The sequence below is a fragment of the Alligator sinensis genome, unplaced genomic scaffold, assembly GCF_000455745.1.
Source record: "Alligator sinensis unplaced genomic scaffold, ASM45574v1 scaffold860_1, whole genome shotgun sequence".
Classification (NCBI taxonomy): Eukaryota; Metazoa; Chordata; order Crocodylia; family Alligatoridae; genus Alligator; species Alligator sinensis.
The window spans coordinates 3,307,754-3,328,221 of NW_005841923.1; the positions used below are offsets into that span (position 1 = coordinate 3,307,754).

Below are 20,468 nucleotides of genomic sequence, written 5' to 3' on the forward strand. Positions count from 1 at the left end.
CCCGCGCTGTTTAAAAATTCTTTTAGACGGTGTTTTGTTCCTATCTATGAAGTATTCAGGAATCGAAGAAAAATGTAACACACTCTCTCATATATCTTTATATAAATCTTCTGAAAACAGGCTGAGTCTTCAGAAGGTAATTCAGGAAAAATATATTTAGAACACATCTTTAAAAGAGCAAACACTATGTTTTCAGCCCCTTGCTCTATATCTGGGGGGAGGGGAAGGAAGGAGGGATCTGGATGGCACGTGCTTCAGAAAAATTCATATTTTTAAGGGTTTTAGGAAATGCTTCAGGCTGCTCAAAGCCTGCACAGCTGCTCATCAGTGGCCAGCCATGGCTGAAAGAGCAGAAACTATGAATCGTAGAAATATGCCATCTTTGTCTGGTGCAGAACAATGCCTCTGCAGTGAAATACAATGGCCGTCTCTTATTTTCTGCTCACCCTTAGAAAAAAAATGGAAGGGATCATGGAGTTGCCTTGCAGGGCCTCTGAGCTGAGTGAGAGAACATTAGCTCTGCAGTCACAGATATGCAAATCCTTTATGACTCCAACAATAGCAGAAAAACCCTGTGGGAGGGGACTGATAGCACAAACACCAGAGCTGGAGTGGACTCCTCCATGCACAAACGACAGGTTTCAGAGTTCCGTAAATCTGCATGTGAAAGGTCAAAGCATCATCCAAGAGCACCAGAGCTGTAAAAAGGAAAAAAAAAACCACCAGAGCTGCTGACAATTTCCACTTGAAATCTGATATACAACTATTCCTAACCACTGTAAAACAGTATGTCACCCATGCTGTTTAACATGCATACGACTCACACATTTTATCAGAAATTTGTGATAAAATCCACACACAGTTCAGTGCTTGTTCTTTCCTACGTTCAATCAATATTCAAATGCTGCACTATAGATTAATGAGCCACATTTGTAAAAAGCTAGTCTCCTTTTTTAAGTCATGTGGGGCAGGGTGGCAGCTCTTATTCTTGTTGGTGGGTGCTCCTCAAATGGAATATTTTCAGGTCAATCTGCACACCTGTATTTTGAGTAAAATCTGGAAAAGTGAGAGAGATTTTTAAAAAGCATTCCAATGTTACTTAGATGGAACACTTACTCATGACAGACTTCTAGACCCAGACACTGAAAGAAAAGGTATTGCTAGTGCAACACCTAGCATCCTGCCATTGTTAGCAGTTCAGGTCGGGCCTGTTACCAATCCTAATGCCAAAATGTGAAGGGTAAAAAGCAAAAAACAAATGCAAAACACAACCCCTCACCTCCTACCCTCCCCACGCAAAACCGAATAATCATTCTCTGTTCCTGATGTACCCAGTTCTGAAAGTATAGTTCAGCAATTTAGGTTACAGTGTTTACAAAAAAAGGACAGCTTTTACATAAAAATGACCTGACATGAAACGAAGACCAAGTCTGGATATTTACCTGTACACCTTGATTTTGGAGTGAAATACAGGACTGCTTCAAAGACTTTTTGATTTAGCAGGAACACATTTTTTGATTCAGCAGCTGCTATACAATGTACTCATTCAAATAAGCCAAGCTAAAAGAGAAACTATGGCTCTAGCTGAAATGAACTCTCAGCTGAGATTTGCACTATGGTAACTATTATTTTTGGAGTTTAGCTACCCTTAAACTTTCAGTCAAACAGTTGACTCCATCTACTGTTAAGCATGCACACTTAAAATCTAATCTCTACTTATAAAAGGCCAATCACTCGTCTCTCCCAGCACATCTCAGCCGGGAATCTCACACACAAACTCATCTAGCACCTTCTACATAACCAAGCTCAGAAAATTATGACATTATCCAAGTAGCAACCTCCTTACTGAACTGAATCAGGAACATTCCTTAACTTATGCCTTTCAGATCCCACAAGGAAGAGCTGCAGGTTAGAATTGGAGTCATCAGCTGCCCTACTTCACTAGACCCCAGACCATACAATAAGGTTTCAAAGGTCACTGAAGTGCATGCTGTAGATTAACAGAGCTCTAAATGTCAAACCATTTTGTGTGCAATACCAACATTTAATGGGAACCCTAATAGTGCAAAAATAGGTTAAAATGGTTATACTCAAACTCCCCAAAAGGCCTTTTCTTCAAGATGCTTATTTCATGACAATCCATGATAAAGGTCCCTAAAGGGCAAGACCTGCACCTTGCTCCAAGGAGGAGAATGCAAATTCTGTAGTAAATTTTACAAATAGACAAGTCATAGGATATGACATTGGTATGAAACAGAGACCAAAGCTAATGGGAGATCCCAGAGACCAGTTTTAAGAGGACCTCTTCCATCAGAGAATCTTTCCATCACTTGCAACAGTTTCATTTACAGCTTACATTCATTAAGTTCACAACCAACATGCGAAAGAAAGTTTAAATATTTTCCTTCATCTCATAGTCTGAGCAATTTTGTACCGTCTGCTTAAACAAGCATGCATATTACACACAGAGACACTAGTGTACACCATGCATTTTTGTGCAAGGCTCAGAAATCACATCCTCCCCTAGTACTGCTATTTGGCTTCAAGTGACCTCCTACAGACCTACAGAAAAGAGATGCTTTAATGGAAATAGAAGTCTACTAAAAGAGGAACACCACTGTACTCCCTATATTTAGAACAGTATCTCATACCTCATTAAGGGCAGTCTTTTGTGCAGGTTTAACTAGATTCCTACAACTTTCAGGATTTTTAAAACTTTTTCAACAACTAACAAGTAAAAAAACATTATCTCGTGAAAGCAAAAAGTTTATTTTCATGTAATACAGTTCTTGGACATTAGATGGCAATCCCCCCCACTTCATTTTTTTAAACTCAGGGCTGTTACCCCTTCCAAAAACAAACCCCCCCAAACAAACAAACAAAATCAAGCATCCTGCCCCTCCCCCCGTCCTTTCCTTATGGAAGGTAGGTGACTTGCATTTAAAAATGTAGAAAACAAAGATGTTTGAAATTTACTCTTTTGTTTCCTTATGAATGTTTTCATTATTTCTTTTCTTAACATAAGTTTCAATTTTTCTTTGAAAAAAGAACTAGTTACTATATTAGTTATTGCTATAAAATATTTATAGTAAGGTATGAATTGTGTAAATTGAGCTAGTGAACATAACATGCCATGATTCAGGTTTTCCTGTATTGATGTCCACTGTTGGCAGCGACCATAGCAAAATAAGAAATAAGCAGGAGGGTTTTTCTTTTGAGAAGAGGGTATATGCTGGAATTTAAAAAATAAATTCCTATTCTTGCCAATTGAAGAGATATTCCCAAGGGACATCATTATCCTCTGCAAACTCCTTGCAAAATTAAATAAAAATTGATAATTTTATAATGGTAAAAAGAACATAGAAAAAAGGAACCAGCCCATGATTTTTTCAACAAATTAGCTTTTAAGCATTCAAATAATTTCAAAACCTGATAAAAACGAATGTATGACAGGATTTCATGCCCAGGATCAGACTTGTGGCCCTCCAAGTTTGGTATCTAGGTTTTTATGATGGCCTGTGTGTGATGCTATAGAAACAGGCAAGAATAATGCAACCTAGTCAACTGTTCAGTGATTCGTATAGGGAAAAAATTCCTTCCTGACCTTCATTAACTCTATGATACATTGAAGTGGCAGTACAAGACATTTTGACATAGATTTATCTCTTCATTTAAACAGTGCATGCCCATGAGTCATTCACACAACATTCACTTTCTAATTTTTCATTTTTAATCTATGTTCCCTGTTCACAAAATGCTCTTTTCAAACAACGTTCTGCCCCCTCATACACTCCCCTTCGTTGAATCTGGCCCTTGGAATATTGGTCTAGCCCTTCTGTCAACATGTACCGGAGTTCAGCTAAGTTCCTACCCAGTTAAAATTGTAAAGGCACAGACAATATTACTTTCTCTAAATGAACATGATGAGTGAGTTTTCCACAGGAGATATTTTGGGGAACATTTTCAGAACTGTGCACCAGGTTTTCATCTTTCACTGAAGTTACCTGCCCACAGGAGTAAGAGATCTTATTTTCCATGCACTGCAGTGAAAAACTACCCCTTTAACTTCATGTCAGGGTGGATGTGGATGTGTCCAGGTGACACAGAGTGAAAACAGTAGTTCTCAAATGATACATTATCTCAAATATCAAAGGTCACAAAAGGGTACAAAATCGGTAGCTCTCCAGAAGAGGCTTTGGTTTTATAAAAGTGGGTCAGTTTTAGTTTCATGTAGGTTGTTTGACACGGTGGTTTCTGCCATCACAAGCTCTGGTCTACAGGATACCACAGAGCCTTTGTGTCCCTTGCTGACACTACAGCATTGTGTTTTTCTACCCATTAACCAAGGATAAATGACCTAGATATTGTGCCTATTAAAGCCTCATTTTTCTTTTGCCCTTTTGTTCTTTAGTGTACCATATTATCACACGCTGAACACATTTTAAAGTATTCTCAGTCTCACATGCCCTTTTGAGGGAGTAATGCGGGGGGGGGGGGGGGAGGGGGGGGGGGGGGGGAAGAGGGGTGTGCTTTTCTGTAGATTTAGCTACAGTGGAATAATGTGAAGGTAATTCAAAATTTTTCTTCATGTCTAGTCCCTTGAAGACAATCAGTTTAGAGTATTACAAGTGGTAATCTAGTAAAAGAGGATATAGAAGAAACTGTACAAAAAGCCACAATGCTGTATTTGCTTCTATTGCGAATACAAAAAAAATAGAGTGAACACCAGTTATGATTTCCCTAAATACTACATTCTATAATTACATCTCTGCATATCATGGGTCACTTTTATTAAAAGCATCATTACTACAGTTGGCAGCAATTTACATCTTATCTTACATGATAGCAGTTTCCAAAGAAAAAATAAAAAGACATCACAACAAAGAAAAACAATACATTTACAAAGTCATGTCTGTAAACTTCAAGGCTAGTTTAGAGTTGAGGTAATGCTGTTTAGCTTTGTGGCTAAAGTAACAAAGTCCTTTAATTTAAAAAAGGTACCTGATTTTCTTTTTCCTTTATTTTTTTTTCTTTTTTCTTTTTTTTTTGTTTATACCAGTGCATTACAAGATCACGAGACGATTAAACTGTAGCTTTATCCTGTAAGAACCTTCTCAGTGGGTTAATTTCCAAAAGGTACTCTTCACATTCAACAGCTGCCTTATTATTGCTGTGTCTCAAGACAGAGACATTCACACTATCATGGAGATTGTCAGAGAGAGAGTGTGTGTGGGTGTGTGCGCGCGCACTCGAATGTGTGAACTCCCATACAGTCAAAATGATGCGCAAGTACGATATGTAAATTTCATGTATGTAAATTTCATCTTGACCTTCACAGCAAAAAATTAAAATAAAAAAATTAAATATATAACTTCATACTTCCTTTAAGCAGCACTTCCTTCTATTAGTGCCACTTGATTACAAATTGCTGCTTTTATAATACCAATGGTACCAAAAGAAAAAAAAAAAAAGCAGAGCATTATGTCAATTTCCTTAAAAAGACATGATCACCTCTCAAATTTCATCTCTCCTAGGGATAATAAATAATGCACTGCACAATACTTAATGACCAAGATACCTTTTGACACATCTGTATAACATGACTTGAACTTTTTTTTGCTACACTATGTTACAGAACAGCTTATAAAAACTAAGTATGGACATTAACTGTGAGTGTAAACAGTAGGACTACCACTTGTCGAAAGTTTAAAACACTTTAACTGTAACTGGTACTGGTTATTCATCATTTTCATTGTTTTCTATTTCTTCCCCCCCATCAAGTGAGTCTAATTCTTCACCCTGTGCTATTTCATCTTCTAAAACAGAGGAATCTGCAGTTTTATCAAGGCTCTCCTCTGCATCACTGCCTTCTAGATTCTCTTCATCTTTAAAGGCAGCTCCTTCAGTTTTGTCAGTAGCCTTCTCTTCATTGGAGCCCACTGTATTCTGAAGTCCTGCTAATGCTGGGAAACCAGGCAGTGTCAATCCTCCCAGTCCTGGAGGTAGAAACATAGATGGATAGAAGAGGCCAGGAGCCATGGTGGACAACAGGAAAGGATTGAAGGCCAGAGGGTTTGCTGGCAATCCAGTGTTGGTGGTGGCGGTGGTGGTTGTGGCGGTGGCAGCAGTGGTAGTCACAGCAGTAGCAGCACTGACAGATCCATTTGCAGAGTCAGTAGCAGAAACAGTGTCTGTGCTTTTCTCAGAGTCTTTATTCTCCTCTTCATTCTCGCTTTTCTTCTCTTCTACCTTTGAAGTGCCATCTTCAGTTTCTCCTTGACTGGAAGCAGTAGTGGCATTTCCGGTAGTAGCTGTTATTGGATTATTCAACAATCCACCTAGTCCAAACATATTGGGCAATCCTGCCATCCCTGGTAGCATCAGAGGCAGCATGGCAGCCGGGTTTTTAGAATCACCCCCAGCAGCAGCAGCTGTTGCTAGTCCTGGAGGGAAGCCCATGAGACCTGCAAGCTGGAGAGACTGTAGGTTCTGTAGATTCTGAAGGCTTGTGAGGTCCATTCCAGCAAACAGACTGTTCATTAGCAGTGGGTTGATTCCCGAAGTTGAAGCTACAGCGGCAGCTGCTGCAGCTGCTTTGGCAATTTCACTTTTTGGCCTTCTTCCTCTTCTGCTTGCTCCTTCCTCTCTCACGACTGGTCCTGTGAGAAGACGGTCAAACATGGACTCTGGAACAAAACCCTGGACAAAAGGGGTGCAGAACAGATTTTCTGTCAGTAAACTTCTAGTTTTAAAGCAGTACCTGTTGCTTATACAATTTCAGTACTTGGTAACGAGCCTACAGATCTGGTAGGACCCATGAGAAAAATAGTGTATAATTCCTTTCCAAATCTTCTAAACTGTTTATTCAAAGAAGTACCAGTTGCAGATTTTGTGAACGAATAATGGTTAGCTGCTAATACAAACGCTGGCAACTGGTAGAAAACGGAACTAAATGAACTCCAAAGAGTACTTATGCGTATATTCTCTATGACAGGACAAAATATGCTAAACAGAATCAGACCTGTAAATACACATATTTCAAACTGCTTGCCAAACTCAATTAAAATAAAGGAAAACATCAATTACATGCTGGTCACTGTTTTTCTATTTATACTGAACTACTGGAGATCAGTTGAACGATACTCTACTTTTTCTATAAAGTATGTGGGTATTTGCAAAACTACTTCCTCTGCTCTGGAGAGATCTTATAAAATGTAGAGCTGTAAAAGTTAAACTCCTTAGTTCTGATCAATAATGATACTCTCATTAAAAAATTCCATTCCTTACATGGATGTGACGAAGCTTCTGATTCATATTCACGTACTGGCAAAGACTGGCATCTAGCAAGCTTCTATGTTATATGAATATGAAAACCTGAATACATAATGAATGCTTAGGATTGCCTTGTTATAGGTGGCACTCTCCTCTCTGCTGCAGTTACACCTGCAGCAGCCCTGTATCATCTCCTCCCTAGTGTTGGGAAATCCATTCTGCCACTAACATTTCCTTAGTTGAAAACAAGCTGCAAATTTAAGGCTTGATAATGAATGCTTACATGGAAAGTTTTCCCAAAAAGGATTCAGAGCTGTGTATCAGTCTTAAATGGAACATGTCCTACAAATAAAGTACTTACAGACTGCTTAACAATATCAGTCCAATCTGGAGCAACAGCAAATTCAGGATTTTCTTCCAGCCACCTTGGCAGGTCTTTCATGGGGGGGGCCATGGCTCCACCCATCTAATTAGAGACATTAATGCCATATAAATAAATATTTATATGCACATATTTTATATAAAGCATTTCCATTTTATTTTCTAAGAGTTGACTTCTAATACATTTCAGAAATGACTAAGGGATACTGCCTTACGGTACTAGAATTGGAAGATATTGTATTCAGATAGTTAAGACTCAAGTTGAGCCCATAAGGAAAAAAGTTAGCTAAATATTCAGTATGAAAAACTTCAGAAAATTGCAAGAAGTATAACAAATTGTTCACCCAGCTTTAGCTACTGGTTTGTACAACAGACGAAGGACACAGATCAAGAAGGCTTGCAGATAAATGGCTCATCCTCTCAAGATTAAACCCTTTTTAAAAGCAACTTTGGCATGGAATTCTTACTTTTGGGTTACAAGAAATGATCTGAAACACCTCTAGGAGAAGAACTCAGAACTGATTTGCTTAAGTTTTACCTTCTTTCCATTTCGTTTATTTACAACGGGTACCCTTTCTTCTCCTGTCAAGGTGTTTATATCCAGTTTATTAGGGTTTCGACATCTGTGTCGTTTTTGCTTCGGCTTCTGAAATGGGGAAAACAGCACATCTGCACTCTTCTGAAAGGAAAAAATAAAATATATTGCATTGGCTTGTCAGTTTTTGGTTAAAAGAAATAGGTATAAACCATGTATCAACCTATTGCAACAAAGACTTTGGCCCAATACCTCTCAAATTCTCTCTCATGAGAAGGAAAAGTTCTACATACTGTAGTTTGATGCATCTTTTCCAACATATAAGTGAAATGTGTATATAAAACAAAGTTAAAACAACATTCCGGTGCCCCGTGAATGAAGATCTGATCCATGATCCAGTGACATTGACCAGAAAGCTCCTCCTAGCATCAATTAGATTATGATCATAACCTAAATGAGTAAGCTCAACCTTCAAAGCCTCTAAAATTAGAAAAAAAATCTTTAAAAAACAAACAAACAAAACAACTAAACAAACCCTTAAAGCCAAACCAATTTGAAATTTACTGAAGTTCTATATAGCATCTACTTACTGGTACATAACTTGGCATATCAACAGTGTAAGTAGGATGCAATTTAAGCCATTCGACTAAATCCTTGTTCTTAGGGGCATCTTCCCCAACCAGCCTGGTCCCATCCTCCAAGTTAATTACAGGGATGCGAGTGTCTGGATCCAGTTGTCCAGGAGATGGAATGTTCCTTACTGATGGGCTCTCCATATCTTCATCAAATGCTTTGGTCACTTCTGCATCCTCCTACAAAAAAAAGTTGATGCTGGTGTGAATTCTTATGAGTAGAGAAGCAAGTCCCCAAACTGACTAGTAAAGAATCAGAACTGACCTATCTGGGAATCTCACTAGACATGTGGTTTAAATCCATTTTACCACGTAAAGCAATACTGCTACATTAAACTAACTTAATGTGTAACCAGAAAGCCAGCTCTTGCTAAGATAGATTATCTTTCTTATTTAGTTAATATTTATTAAAAACTTTAAAATTGGATGTCTATTTTATTATAGGACCTGAAGGGTTTTTGTGAAAAAAAAAAATTTTTTTTTTTTTGTAAAGAGCAATATGCTGCACAAAACTCAGTTGCCAGAATGCAACTGTCACCTGTTCAGATTAAAAGTGTTTTATTTAATCTGAGAAACATTTTGGTCAAAAAAACAGCAAACATGTCTCTGACTGAACGGAGACTGACTGAATTACTAAGAGCAGCAAATTTCTACAGTCCCTTGGTGTATGACAATAGCACTTTAAACTGTGGGTCTCGTAATGGAAACAAAAAGAACAAAATCAAAAGAACAAAAAGCAAACCTAGGTTGTTGACTTACTACAGTCAGTGATGTCCGTTTGTTGCTCATAAACAACAGATCGAGTCCTTCCACATTTTTCCTCCTTCCTCTCCTCCTCTTCATGGGTGGTTCTCCATCCATTAAAGAGCCATTTAGCAGATGCCTTGTAGGTGTGCGTGAAAGACCTGCTTGCAGCATCTCCATTTGAGTTTTAAAGGCATCAGATACAGGTGTGGAGACATTAGGCAAGATAAACTTTGAAGTAACAGATGAAAAATTTGAGGTAGAACTTGTTGCCTCATGTGAGGCCTTTGATAAATCTACAACTTTTTCCTGTCCATTTTCTGAGACCACCTGAGACTCTCGTAACTGGGCAACCATTTCCATAAGATTTCTCCTCTTGGCAGCTCTCTCAGCCTCGATTTCAATCTTTCTCCGCCTCCTTCTCCGCTGACGTGGAACTGATAAATTGAGTGCATCTTCCTAATGAAAAATGAGCTTTTTAAATGACTAACATCTGTATTAGGTGTAATGAATGGAGGGAGAGCAGCAAGGAAAATGCTGCACTTAGCAATAAGGGGGTGGAGGGGTTGGGGGAGGAGAAGGGAAAAGAAACTGTATAAACAGAAAGGCCACATTTCCTATCCCCACCCTTCCAAAAAACAATGTAATGCCTGTTGGGCTAGTCTTTTCCCCACTCTTATCTAAACATTAAATGAGCTCTTCCCTTTTCTATGACATACCAGAGAGATGCAAACTTGCCTTTGATAACTGAGGAGAAGCAGTGATATCTTCACTGCCACTGATGCTAGCTTGACCAACCATGGAGAGTTCTGCAAAGCTCCTTTTCTGCAGAGGGCTGTCCACAGCTGTTGGAGTATACCCAGGTATGAGCCCCTGGAAATCAAACATCTGGCGTCTATTTACTGGCCACTTCCCTTTCAGCACTGCTTCACAGATGTTGTCTAATCGGTTGATCATTACTCGGTCCTGGATAAAGGAAGGTACATAAAAGAACCTTTGGTGTGAAAAGTAGTCATTTAAACTCAGAATAAACACAGCTATGCAGTCTAGCCTGCAAAACCTCAAAAAATATGAAAAATATGGAACAGAATGCTTCTGAGCTAGAAGAGAAACTGGGTGTTTTAATTATGGTGAAAAAGACTGATGCAAGGCAGAAATATTCTAGGAGTAAATGCACGTTTACAGGGAGCTGTCATTATTGTTTGCATATTGCTAAATTTTAATTGTTCAGCAAAATCAACAGTTAGGACAGGAGAAATAAAACATCTGAAATCCATGTCTTAAAGCCCTGGTACTTCAGATCCACAGGCTGGATCTGCAATTCTGTCCCGGGAAGTGGTTCCTCATTAGCGTCACTATTAATAAATTTCAACATTATGAAATGGGCACCAACCTGGGGACATCTAATGAATGTCAGTTTTCATTCCACACCCATTATCACTTCAAATTTCATTGAAGCGTGTACATTAAAAAATTCTAATTACAGTTCTTAGTCTACTTAGACTGAATTTACACAGATTAAGGGGGTTTTTTGTACCATGAACCATTTGGTAAAGCTTTTTGAACCTGACAACAGAAGATTTAATGTAATTAATGTTTCTTAAGTTTACCACGGAGATAACACAGCTCAATTCTTTCACTTCAATACTTAATAATTTTCTGTTCTAGCCTGTTTGAAATAGTAGGAACTTTAGAACGAGAGAAATACTAGCTATTATGGAAAAAGGATCGTCCTTTAGTTTCCTGAACAGCAGAACAGTGCAAAAGGCACAAGCAAATCTCAGCAGCTGCACAGACTGCTTCCTTTCCCCAGGAATAAGCCTATTAGAGCAAGTTTTTCCCCCCCCCCAAACCAGATGGCCCTGTTATAGTGATTAGTAAGCTTAAGACTATTACTATGTTATTTCTCTCCCTACCCCCTTTTTTTTCCAAAAGAGAAACTAAATTATATCTGGATATATTACAAAGTCACTGTTTCATAGTTTTTATGAATGTTTCCTATTAAACAATTTTCTGCATTGTTACAGAATTAAAACATAGGCTAAAACTATCCAAAACTGCTGCTTATGTTTATAGGAAACCTTAATACAATTACATCTGTCAACATTACATAATAGCTCTTTCATGTAGGTCGTTAGTACTCCCTCTTTCTGCAATCCTCCCTCTCCAAAATAAAAGGTGATCTTATAAAACCTCCGCTTCTAACACTGCAGGCCACTCTGCAGATGAAGTTCATAACTCAAGATAATAAATTTGCTTCTATCAACAAAGCATGAGGCTGTTGACATATAAGCACATATACTGCAAGGAATATAATGTCTGTTGGTAGTCTATGTCTGCCCAAGAGTCCTCATTGTGATGCCACTCCTGTTTTTCCACCTTTCTAAGAAATCATGTTGGAAAATATTTAATGAAATGTCTAGGGCTTCATTATGCTGTTAATAAAAAGCACCTCATATAGCACCAAAATATAACCTGAAAAAATGAGTAACTTTACTAATTCTATTTAAAGGATACATACTCTTATATCCTGAACCAACCTTAGGCCAAAAAGAAAAGGCAAATGTTCTTTCATGAAGCAGCTGAGCCACTGAAGGGTCTCCATCCTCCATATAAAATCCATCACGGGTTTCATCCCTTGCAGTGCTCATAGATGCATTGCTTTCTTCATCAAAATTCTTACCCTGAGAAACTGCTCCTGCTGAGAAACAACAATCACCAGGCATTAACTACAAACAGACCAGTCATTCTCACTCAAACTTTGGTTGAAATGTGGAATTAAAAATAATAATTAGTTGAGAAAGGGCCGCTTCATTTTCTTATTTAAACAGTGCAACCCTAGTCTTACTTATCATCCTGTAACTTCAGGGCAGAGGCAACATTTGATATAAGCAATATACTTCTTCAGAGGAGCTTTCTAGGAAAACTGTTAATAGAAAACTATTAAATTATTATGCTACAAAAGGTTGAACAAAAACAGGTGGTATCAATCTCTGGATGTTTCAGAAAAATAAAAGTGGGATTTAGTATGACATTTTGCTAACTGCTCCAGAGAAAGGCAGGCACACTGCTGCTGAAAGATACATACATAAAACACCTGAGACATGGTACCTCCTAGTAATTTAGACATTTGCTGAATAATTGTTCAGACAGATCGTTGGGCCTTCTACTGTGCTTTGGCGGTACACAGAGGCTGTTTTATTTTGTCAATTGGCTGTGTGGATTCACCTGCTATGCAGACAGGGTTGTTGCAGCCACTCTTTGTACTACCATATCTGAGCACCTAGCACTCAGGGTTGTGGGCAGGGCTGGGAAGCCGCTTTGTGATACCAACCTTCAGCTGGCATAATGGATTCCTGTATGCCATTTATCAGTGGGTACAGCTTGGAACAGCTGTGAGGCTAATGTTAACTGTTGGTCAAATCAGTTCTGTATGTATGTATTACCTTCAGGTTGGGAGGACTCTTCTGATTTATCATCATCATCAAGTTTTTCCTCTTCATCCTCTTCTGAACCTTTTTCAGAAATAGATTTTGGATCTATGTCTGTACTCATTTCTATATCTTTCAATTCACATTTAACAAGACCAGGCTCAGCCTCAGCATCACACTCCTGCTTAGTGTCCTTTTCTGCAGTGTCAGTCTCCTCTTTAATATCAGACTTTTCTTTGGCTGCTGGATTTTCAGATGTCTCAACTTTAGACTCTGTTTGTTCTGTAGTCTTTTCATCTTGTACTGGTGTGGATGGAATAACAGATGGTGTTTGACTGCAGCCAGCACCCAGTGGGTTTAGAGACACAGTACTTGCATTTCCTGCCCCTCTATTTTGAGCAAAGTTTTTATGGGCCTCAAGGAAAGAGAGCTCAGGGTCATTCAGGATGTGATAATCTGTCCTACTGACTCCATGTTTAGCAGCACCAATCAGTAAGTCTTTGTCATGTTTACCACACTCCCACCACTCTGGCAGATCCAAGCTTGGCTGGCAGAGTTTTAGCCTCTCTCCCAATTGAGGGTGATGAAGAACCTGCTCGCGGATTTTCCGTAACAGTTCTATGCGATATAAAGTTCTAGAAGCACGCTCCTCTGTAATTGGCTCAATCATGGTAGAAAGATCAGGTGGTTCTGCAACAACATTGGATTTTTATTATTTAAAAGTAGATAAATATCAGATTTGTTTTTTAAACTTACATTAGTTATCTAATCAAGTTGCAACACTTTGAGTATCTTAACAGAAGTAGCTAAACATGTGAATTATTCCTGCGAGTAAACTTACCATCATCTGGCTTGACTGGCATTCGGCATACCCGCCTGCACATATTCACAAAACTACTAAAGTATTTCTCCAGACTTTCATCAGACTTCTTATCAAGCCTGGCAAAGGCTCTGAACTGATTCCAGTCAAACTGATGTTTTATGGGGTCAAAGATAATCCCAAAAGTAGACACTACACGGTAAAAATCTGCTTCTTCTCTTCTTGTCCACCTAGTGAGGAAAAATTAAGGCAATTACAAAAGCATCTGGCCATCATTTAGATTGTCCCAAACAATCCAAAATTTCAAGTACTGTTTCAAAAAAACCCTGAAGCAATGGTAAGACGCTTTTCATCAGTACTCAATTGGGATTTAGGGGAAATAAATCTTGGGAAACTCACTTTTGACGTTTTTCAGTTATTATAGCTTCTCTTTCTGCTTCTAGTGCTCGCACTTCCTCTCGAGGCCGACGTCTCCGTCGGTCAGTCTTCATTAGTGCCTCTTGCCTCATTTGTTGCCTTTTATAACTGCGCTGATAGGCAGTAATGAGGCGACGCAGACGGGTAGTCAGGGTTGAAGTATTGGGCCAGTAGAGCTGGCCTAACTCGGCATTGCTTTCATTGTGCTTGCCTAGAGAATAAAAAAGTATGTGTGTACTGTCAAGATAATATCAGGCATTTCAAAGATTTTATGACTTGTACAAGAGTCTGATTTCATCCAGTAAGAAAATATGCCTTGTTACCCTGGGAGTGAAATACATTCATGTTGTTGTTAACAATTTTTGTTTGAAATGAAGTATGGCTAGAATTATTAAAAATTATCTTAAAGTAATAAAAGTACTCAAACTTGCATAGACAACTGCCTTCCTCTTATTTTTGTCATTCCTGGGTCATTCCTGACTTTGATGTCATGACATCCTTGTATTACAGAGTCAAGGTATTGAAATATATTATTAAATTTATTTTGTTCCTTGAGGAAACACTTCAGTTTATAATTTCCCATCTTCTTATTTTCTCTTACACTGGCTAAGTTTTCTACATACTGAAAAATATCCTAAAGTCATCACAAGATTATCTCACTGAAAAACATCAATAACTATATTAATATTTGAAACATCCAGGGCTTCATCCTATTTACACATAAATCCCACTGTGTAATCAAGCAAGATTTGTAGATAACATACTATTACTGAAAAGATCTAAAGTAGAAAAATTGAGCTCAAATCTTAATGCAAATGTATCCAAAAAGAGCAAGCTTTCTCCTAACATATTGGCACCAGTATGAATAATCATTAAACAGAGTTCACATCAGCACATTTCATAAAGCCTTACTTGTCCTGTGGATCTCTATAGTTTCTTCTTTATCCTCTGGAGGAGAGTTTGCAAATTCCTTTGGGGAAGATAAGAGAATTATTTTAGTTTTAGATTTCAACTGTGCTTCATCTCTTTAAAGGACAAAAGGTCATCTCCCAAAAAACTGGTAATGAGGTATTGCCAAGTATACTGCTGGCAGCAGGTGAACTTTTATTATAAAATATTTACAGATAAACAGAGCGTCAATGATGACTGTGCACATGTATTAATATGTTGAGATGCTTACATCAATTTCATCCTTGAAAGGAGTTCTGGTTGGTTTATATTCTGGATCTTCATCCTCTCTGTCAAATTCTCCTCTAAAAAAAAAAAAAAAAATCAAAACAACAAGAACTATAAAACCACATTGCTGAGAGATTTCAATAAGCTCAAGAGGAAAAAAAACCCAACAAGGATATCAAGGATGGGGGGGACAGAAAGAATTATGCATCCCTTTACAGCGATGTGTTGGGATAAATGAATAGATTAAGTTCAACTCTGTGTATGCGACTTGAGATACTATTAGCTCAAAATACTTTTGTACCATATTAGCTATGAACTCACCACCTAGTATCCTCATGTCAGATGTAAGCACAGTACAATAAGTAGAAGTCATGCCAATATATACAACACCGACAACGTTTATTAAAGTTTTTTAAAATGTCCTTCTTACCCATCACCACCATCTGCTAACATGTCTGTCCCTCTCTGTTCAGCAGCTATGGCCTTGGCATCAGGCATACCAACCCGTTCCAGAAAGCACAGTGCAGGGTCAGCTCTCATAGAATTGTATTTTTCATAGCCTGCACTCAGAAGGAAGAAAAGAAATCATATTACAACTGCAAATACAGTGACTTATTCTCTAAAAGACAAAAGGTACACATTTTACTTTCATGAAAAAAATTAAAAGCACAAACTTTTCCTCAACATAATTCTGATTTTAAAGGAATTATTTTATAAGGGACACCTGTTCTTAGAAACAATTCATTTATTCCACTAAGGTCGAGTATTTTCTTTGGTAATTTCACCAATATAAAAGCAACATGAAGATCTCTCTACTAAATAGCAGATGATAAATGGAAGGAGATTTTCAGGACTCTTTTTTGACACCCAGTTTTATGAGACATAGGAGAAGCTTCTTAATGGTTACTTTATGACCTTTACAGTAGTTTGCCACGTTCATGGCCCCTCCCCTGCCCCCTGCTGGAACTCACATTGTAAGCTGAAACCCCCCCCCCCCCCCCCCCCTTCACACCCCCCCCCAACCGCTGTATACATGGGTTATACGCAAGGCCAGCGAACCTGTCTTATTAGGTTTAGGATGATGCATGTCAGTAAGATGACACTGTTTCCTCTATGGTTTTCAAGCTGCTGTTTGCTTTTTTACTGCCCAAGTTGACTAGATGGAAAATGGCAGATCCCAACAGTGCACTGCAGGAAAATGATTTTTAGACTAGACTTGCCTCAGCTGAGCCCACAAAACAGAGCTGCTGTACATAGGCAGAACAGCACAATTCAATTAGGATTTGTACTACAACACACTGCTCCTAACTGCTGTAGAGCCTCAAGCCAAACTGTAATCATGAAAGGTTTTATAAGCCATCATTCTCCCCTTTAGTCAGGCTGGGCTGCTGAGAATACCTCTGCGACCTCCAGAGAATTGGGATTATAATCAGGAATTGCTCACTGTATATATCATGCCAGCTCTGCATCCCCAGCCTTTCAAAGTTAACAAGGCTGCATCCCACTCAAGGGAGCCGGGAGTTCTCAGCACTGACATTTGTGAAATATTGCTTGGAACAAAGCCCAGGAGGCACTTGTACAGATTAATAGCAGAGGTTAAGCCCACCGTCCACTTTGACACTGGTTGGCAGAGTTAGCAAGTGAAGCCGTGCTGGAAGCAAAGTTTATGGCAATCTATAGTCCTGTTTGGCTATTATTAAAACAAATATGGTTTTGTTTTATTTACAGCCAAGGAAGTAATGTTTTCTTCTCAAATGTTCTGCAAACATTTAAAAACAGCATCTGATATTTACGACTCATATTAGATTTTTTAATACAGGAAAAAAAAAAAAAAACAGGAGCTACCAGCCAACAGTTCTTTGGAACAATACTTGTTAATATTATGACTGAATAGTTCTACAGAGAAAAAGCCTTACAACTGAGTTTTGCTCAGACTGAGACATTACTCACCATGTTTGAACACTCCAATTAAAAGGGACTTATCAGCTTCCTTATCCCACCAGTCTGTAGGAACTTCAGCGTGAAATGGCTCAGGTATCCATATATCTACCTCACTGCCAAGAAAAGTTTATTTTTTCTGAAAAAGTACTGTCGAAGGACAAGTCACTACACTTATGCATTAAACCCAAGTGCTTAAAACCATTTAGAAAACATTCATTTTTGGGAACAAATCATCAAAAAAGTTAAAAATAATCAAGATACTCAAAAAATATTAGTGGTAAAAACATCTTACATTATTTTGCTGGTGGCAAGTCTAGTGACTGCAGAAATGCAATCCATTTAAGTCTTTTAATATTATGCCCCCCCATCACAAATGTTGTAAACAGAGGATGAATAATCTTTCAGTATTGGCAAAATTTCAGAAGCCCATTTTGTCACTCCACTCCACCCCCACCCCTCAAAGAAAGCCTATCGGGTATGCTTAATGATTAATAAAGTTGCTGGAAAAAAGAGCTGAACTGAAGGATTATGAAGGTCTTTTAAATGCTACACAGTACAGTATGCTCATTTTATACTATTCATTATAATAAAGCAAAGAATAAACCTATACTTGCACTAACCTTGAGTCAGCACCCTCTAAGATCTTGTCTGCTTGGTCCCCTATAACTTCTTGTCTTAGATAGTACAGCATGCGGACACGCAGCAGGACCCTGGAGAGGAAGGCAGAGGGGGGAAAAAGTTCTTAACTTCAGGCCTGTTTGCCAACAGTGGCTTTTGGCAGCTGCTGCTGTTCATCCATCATCCTGCCAAGGCTGATTAGCCATGCTGTATGGTAGGCTTGAAGCGTGACAGATGGTGGCACATAATCACCTCTGTGTGGTGCTTTCTGCTGGCTTCCAACAGGCCTGCCTGGCAACCGCTTACACTGCACAGAGAGGGATCGAGCTCAGCCCAACCCAGGCGCATTTCATTTAGTTCTACCTAGTGCAGCTTGTGAAGTTTAGACACGTACTCTACCACTGCCTCTGAAGTATTGAAGCAAGTTTGTAAACAACTGAGCAGATGGCTTTCAGTAACTGTTCTGCTTCATTATCTCATAAAATTTCCTCAGCTGCTGCCTTAATACCATTTTTGGAAGCACATCAGAAGTTGTAGGAATAAACGAGATATAAAATCTGGTTTTACTACCTTACAATAAACCCTCAATATGGAATGTCAGGTTTTTCAGATTATACAACTTTTTGCTTCCGAGAATGGGAAAAAAAAATCCCCCCTTTTCCCTTAGGAAATATTAACTATTTTTACTCTTTCCAATTCAAACCACTATTTTTTTTAACCTGTGCACCTACATAAGTGCTAACAGCAAGTGGAAACTTTCATTGTTTAGGTTTATTCAGTCTTATTTCTGAAACACTGCAGATATTTTTGGAACTGTTATCAAGTGTTCAGTCAAAGCTGAAACCAGCAGGTGGGAGAATGGCAGAGGCTAGATTTTCAAAGGTGGTTGGGAAATGATTCTTTGCAGCAAAATATCTACCTGCAAAATCATGCTCCAATACATGTACCCAATTAGGGCACCCCCTGCTGCCTAATTAATGAAGTAACATCAGTGCTGACTAGGATGGACTGTTCAGCCCACCCTCTTAGCTAAATCTAAAGTCATCACAGCAACTGTTGAACTGCTGCTGCCCCTGAAGCAATGATGGGGACCAGAGAGGCAGCTATCTGGTCAACAGGCTGCCGTGAAAAATTCAAACAATTGTTAATTTTGAGAACATATCACCAGGATTTTGGAGCAACAGCAAAGACCTGGATTTGAGTGGGTTGCTCAAATAATCCTTGGAAAAGAAGCAGGGGTGAAGGAATTTGAGAACATGTCACATCCAGAACTCACAACACAGGTATCAGACAGTTTCCAAACACATTTGCCTTTGTACAAAAGATGTCCTGGAACCAGTACGGTTCCCCTACCATGTGCATGATGATGTAGATGCACATCATGCAGGGAATACAACTTTTCAAAGACCACTTAACCACGTCAAATAGTAGGTATGGACTACTGTTGTTACATCCAGCCAAATAAGGGGAAGAGGGAAGCTACCACGGGGATGATGCAAGCTCTCTCAGCTTTACTCAGGGTACCACTTAAAAATCCTCCTTTTAAAATCCCCATACATCAGAATGGCATGAATTTGTTCCACAAATACATAAAGGCACAGTTCCTTATAAAACTGGTTGATGCTGCTATATCAGCCCTGCTACCCCAGCATCTACTAGAAGGGTCATTCATATTAGCAGTTAACTTTCCTGCCCTCTCCTCCATTTCACTGGGCTAAACTTAGGAACAAGGGACTGGAAGGGCCTTCTTGGGCCATCCTGTCCAACCAGCAACATGTAACCTCGACACTGCTTTGAGGTTTTATGGATCCGAGAAACAAAGTGGGGGGGAGGAAGGAGAGGAAGTGGCACTGAAAAATGCCCCTGAAGACTATTGAAATGCAAGACTCAAGAACTCTTGGTTCAGAGATACCTTTTATTAGACCAACTAAGAAATCGCAAAAAAAAATTCTTTTTCTGCAAGCTTTCGTGCACACATGCCCACCATCAGGCGGAGGGAAAATTAAAGATAGTAAGAGGTCCCCATAGGTAGGAAATAAATACAAGTTTATTTCTTACCTATGGGGACTTCTTACCATCTTTAATCGCATATTTTCAAGATAAATTTCTTCTTTAGCTTGGTTAACACCTTGAGAACAACTGATAACCTTGCAGGCCTTTTCTCCTCACTACTCTATACTTCATATCAGCATATCCAAGTTATTCTTTTTCATACCAATTATTTCTTTTTTAATAGCTTGACAGCCACAGTAAGACATGCTCATTAAAATTATGAGTAAACTTCAATGGAAGAATGTTACATTTATAGGGTATACACATTCAAGAAAATAAGAAATGTTATACTGGGTCAGATCCAATATCTAACCCAGACTGGTGTCTAGCCCAGTATCCTGTCTCTGACAGTGGCAGAAGTAGATGCTATAGAGGAAGTACATTGGACCAGATATCTCTAGAGTGATCTATCCCTTCCCTGGCATCCACCATTATAAGTTTACAGATAC

At 38.8% G+C, this 20,468-nt stretch overlaps 1 protein-coding gene and 1 long non-coding RNA gene across 6 annotated transcripts in view; one reads left to right on the forward strand and one right to left on the reverse strand.

Annotated features, from left to right (window-relative positions):
- LOC112549515 overlaps positions 1–20,468 on the forward strand; it is a 59,513-nt gene that overhangs the window by 23,942 nt on the left and 15,103 nt on the right. The window lies entirely within an intron of this gene.
- Positions 4,514–20,468, reverse strand: part of CHD7 (chromodomain helicase DNA binding protein 7) — a 166,381-nt gene continuing 150,426 nt past the window's right edge. For 4 of the 5 annotated variants that reach the window (XM_006019129.3, XM_025198510.1, XM_025198512.1 and 1 more), the window contains 15 exons: positions 17,970–18,059; positions 17,359–17,462; positions 15,839–15,968; positions 15,413–15,485; positions 15,145–15,202; positions 14,215–14,443; positions 13,837–14,045; positions 13,011–13,685; positions 12,105–12,265; positions 10,303–10,530; positions 9,580–10,023; positions 8,779–9,000; positions 8,192–8,332; positions 7,634–7,738; positions 4,514–6,699 (listed from right to left, as the gene is read on the reverse strand). In XM_006019129.3, the coding sequence (XP_006019191.1) occupies positions 5,737–6,699; positions 7,634–7,738; positions 8,192–8,332; positions 8,779–9,000; positions 9,580–10,023; positions 10,303–10,530; positions 12,105–12,265; positions 13,011–13,685; positions 13,837–14,045; positions 14,215–14,443; positions 15,145–15,202; positions 15,413–15,485; positions 15,839–15,968; positions 17,359–17,462; positions 17,970–18,059 (3,832 nt within the window). In that variant the 3' untranslated portion in view covers positions 4,514–5,736. The remainder of the gene's footprint in view (positions 6,700–7,633; positions 7,739–8,191; positions 8,333–8,778; positions 9,001–9,579; positions 10,024–10,302; positions 10,531–12,104; positions 12,266–13,010; positions 13,686–13,836; positions 14,046–14,214; positions 14,444–15,144; positions 15,203–15,412; positions 15,486–15,838; positions 15,969–17,358; positions 17,463–17,969; positions 18,060–20,468) is intronic. The other variant, XM_006019130.3, reaches the window with a different exon arrangement.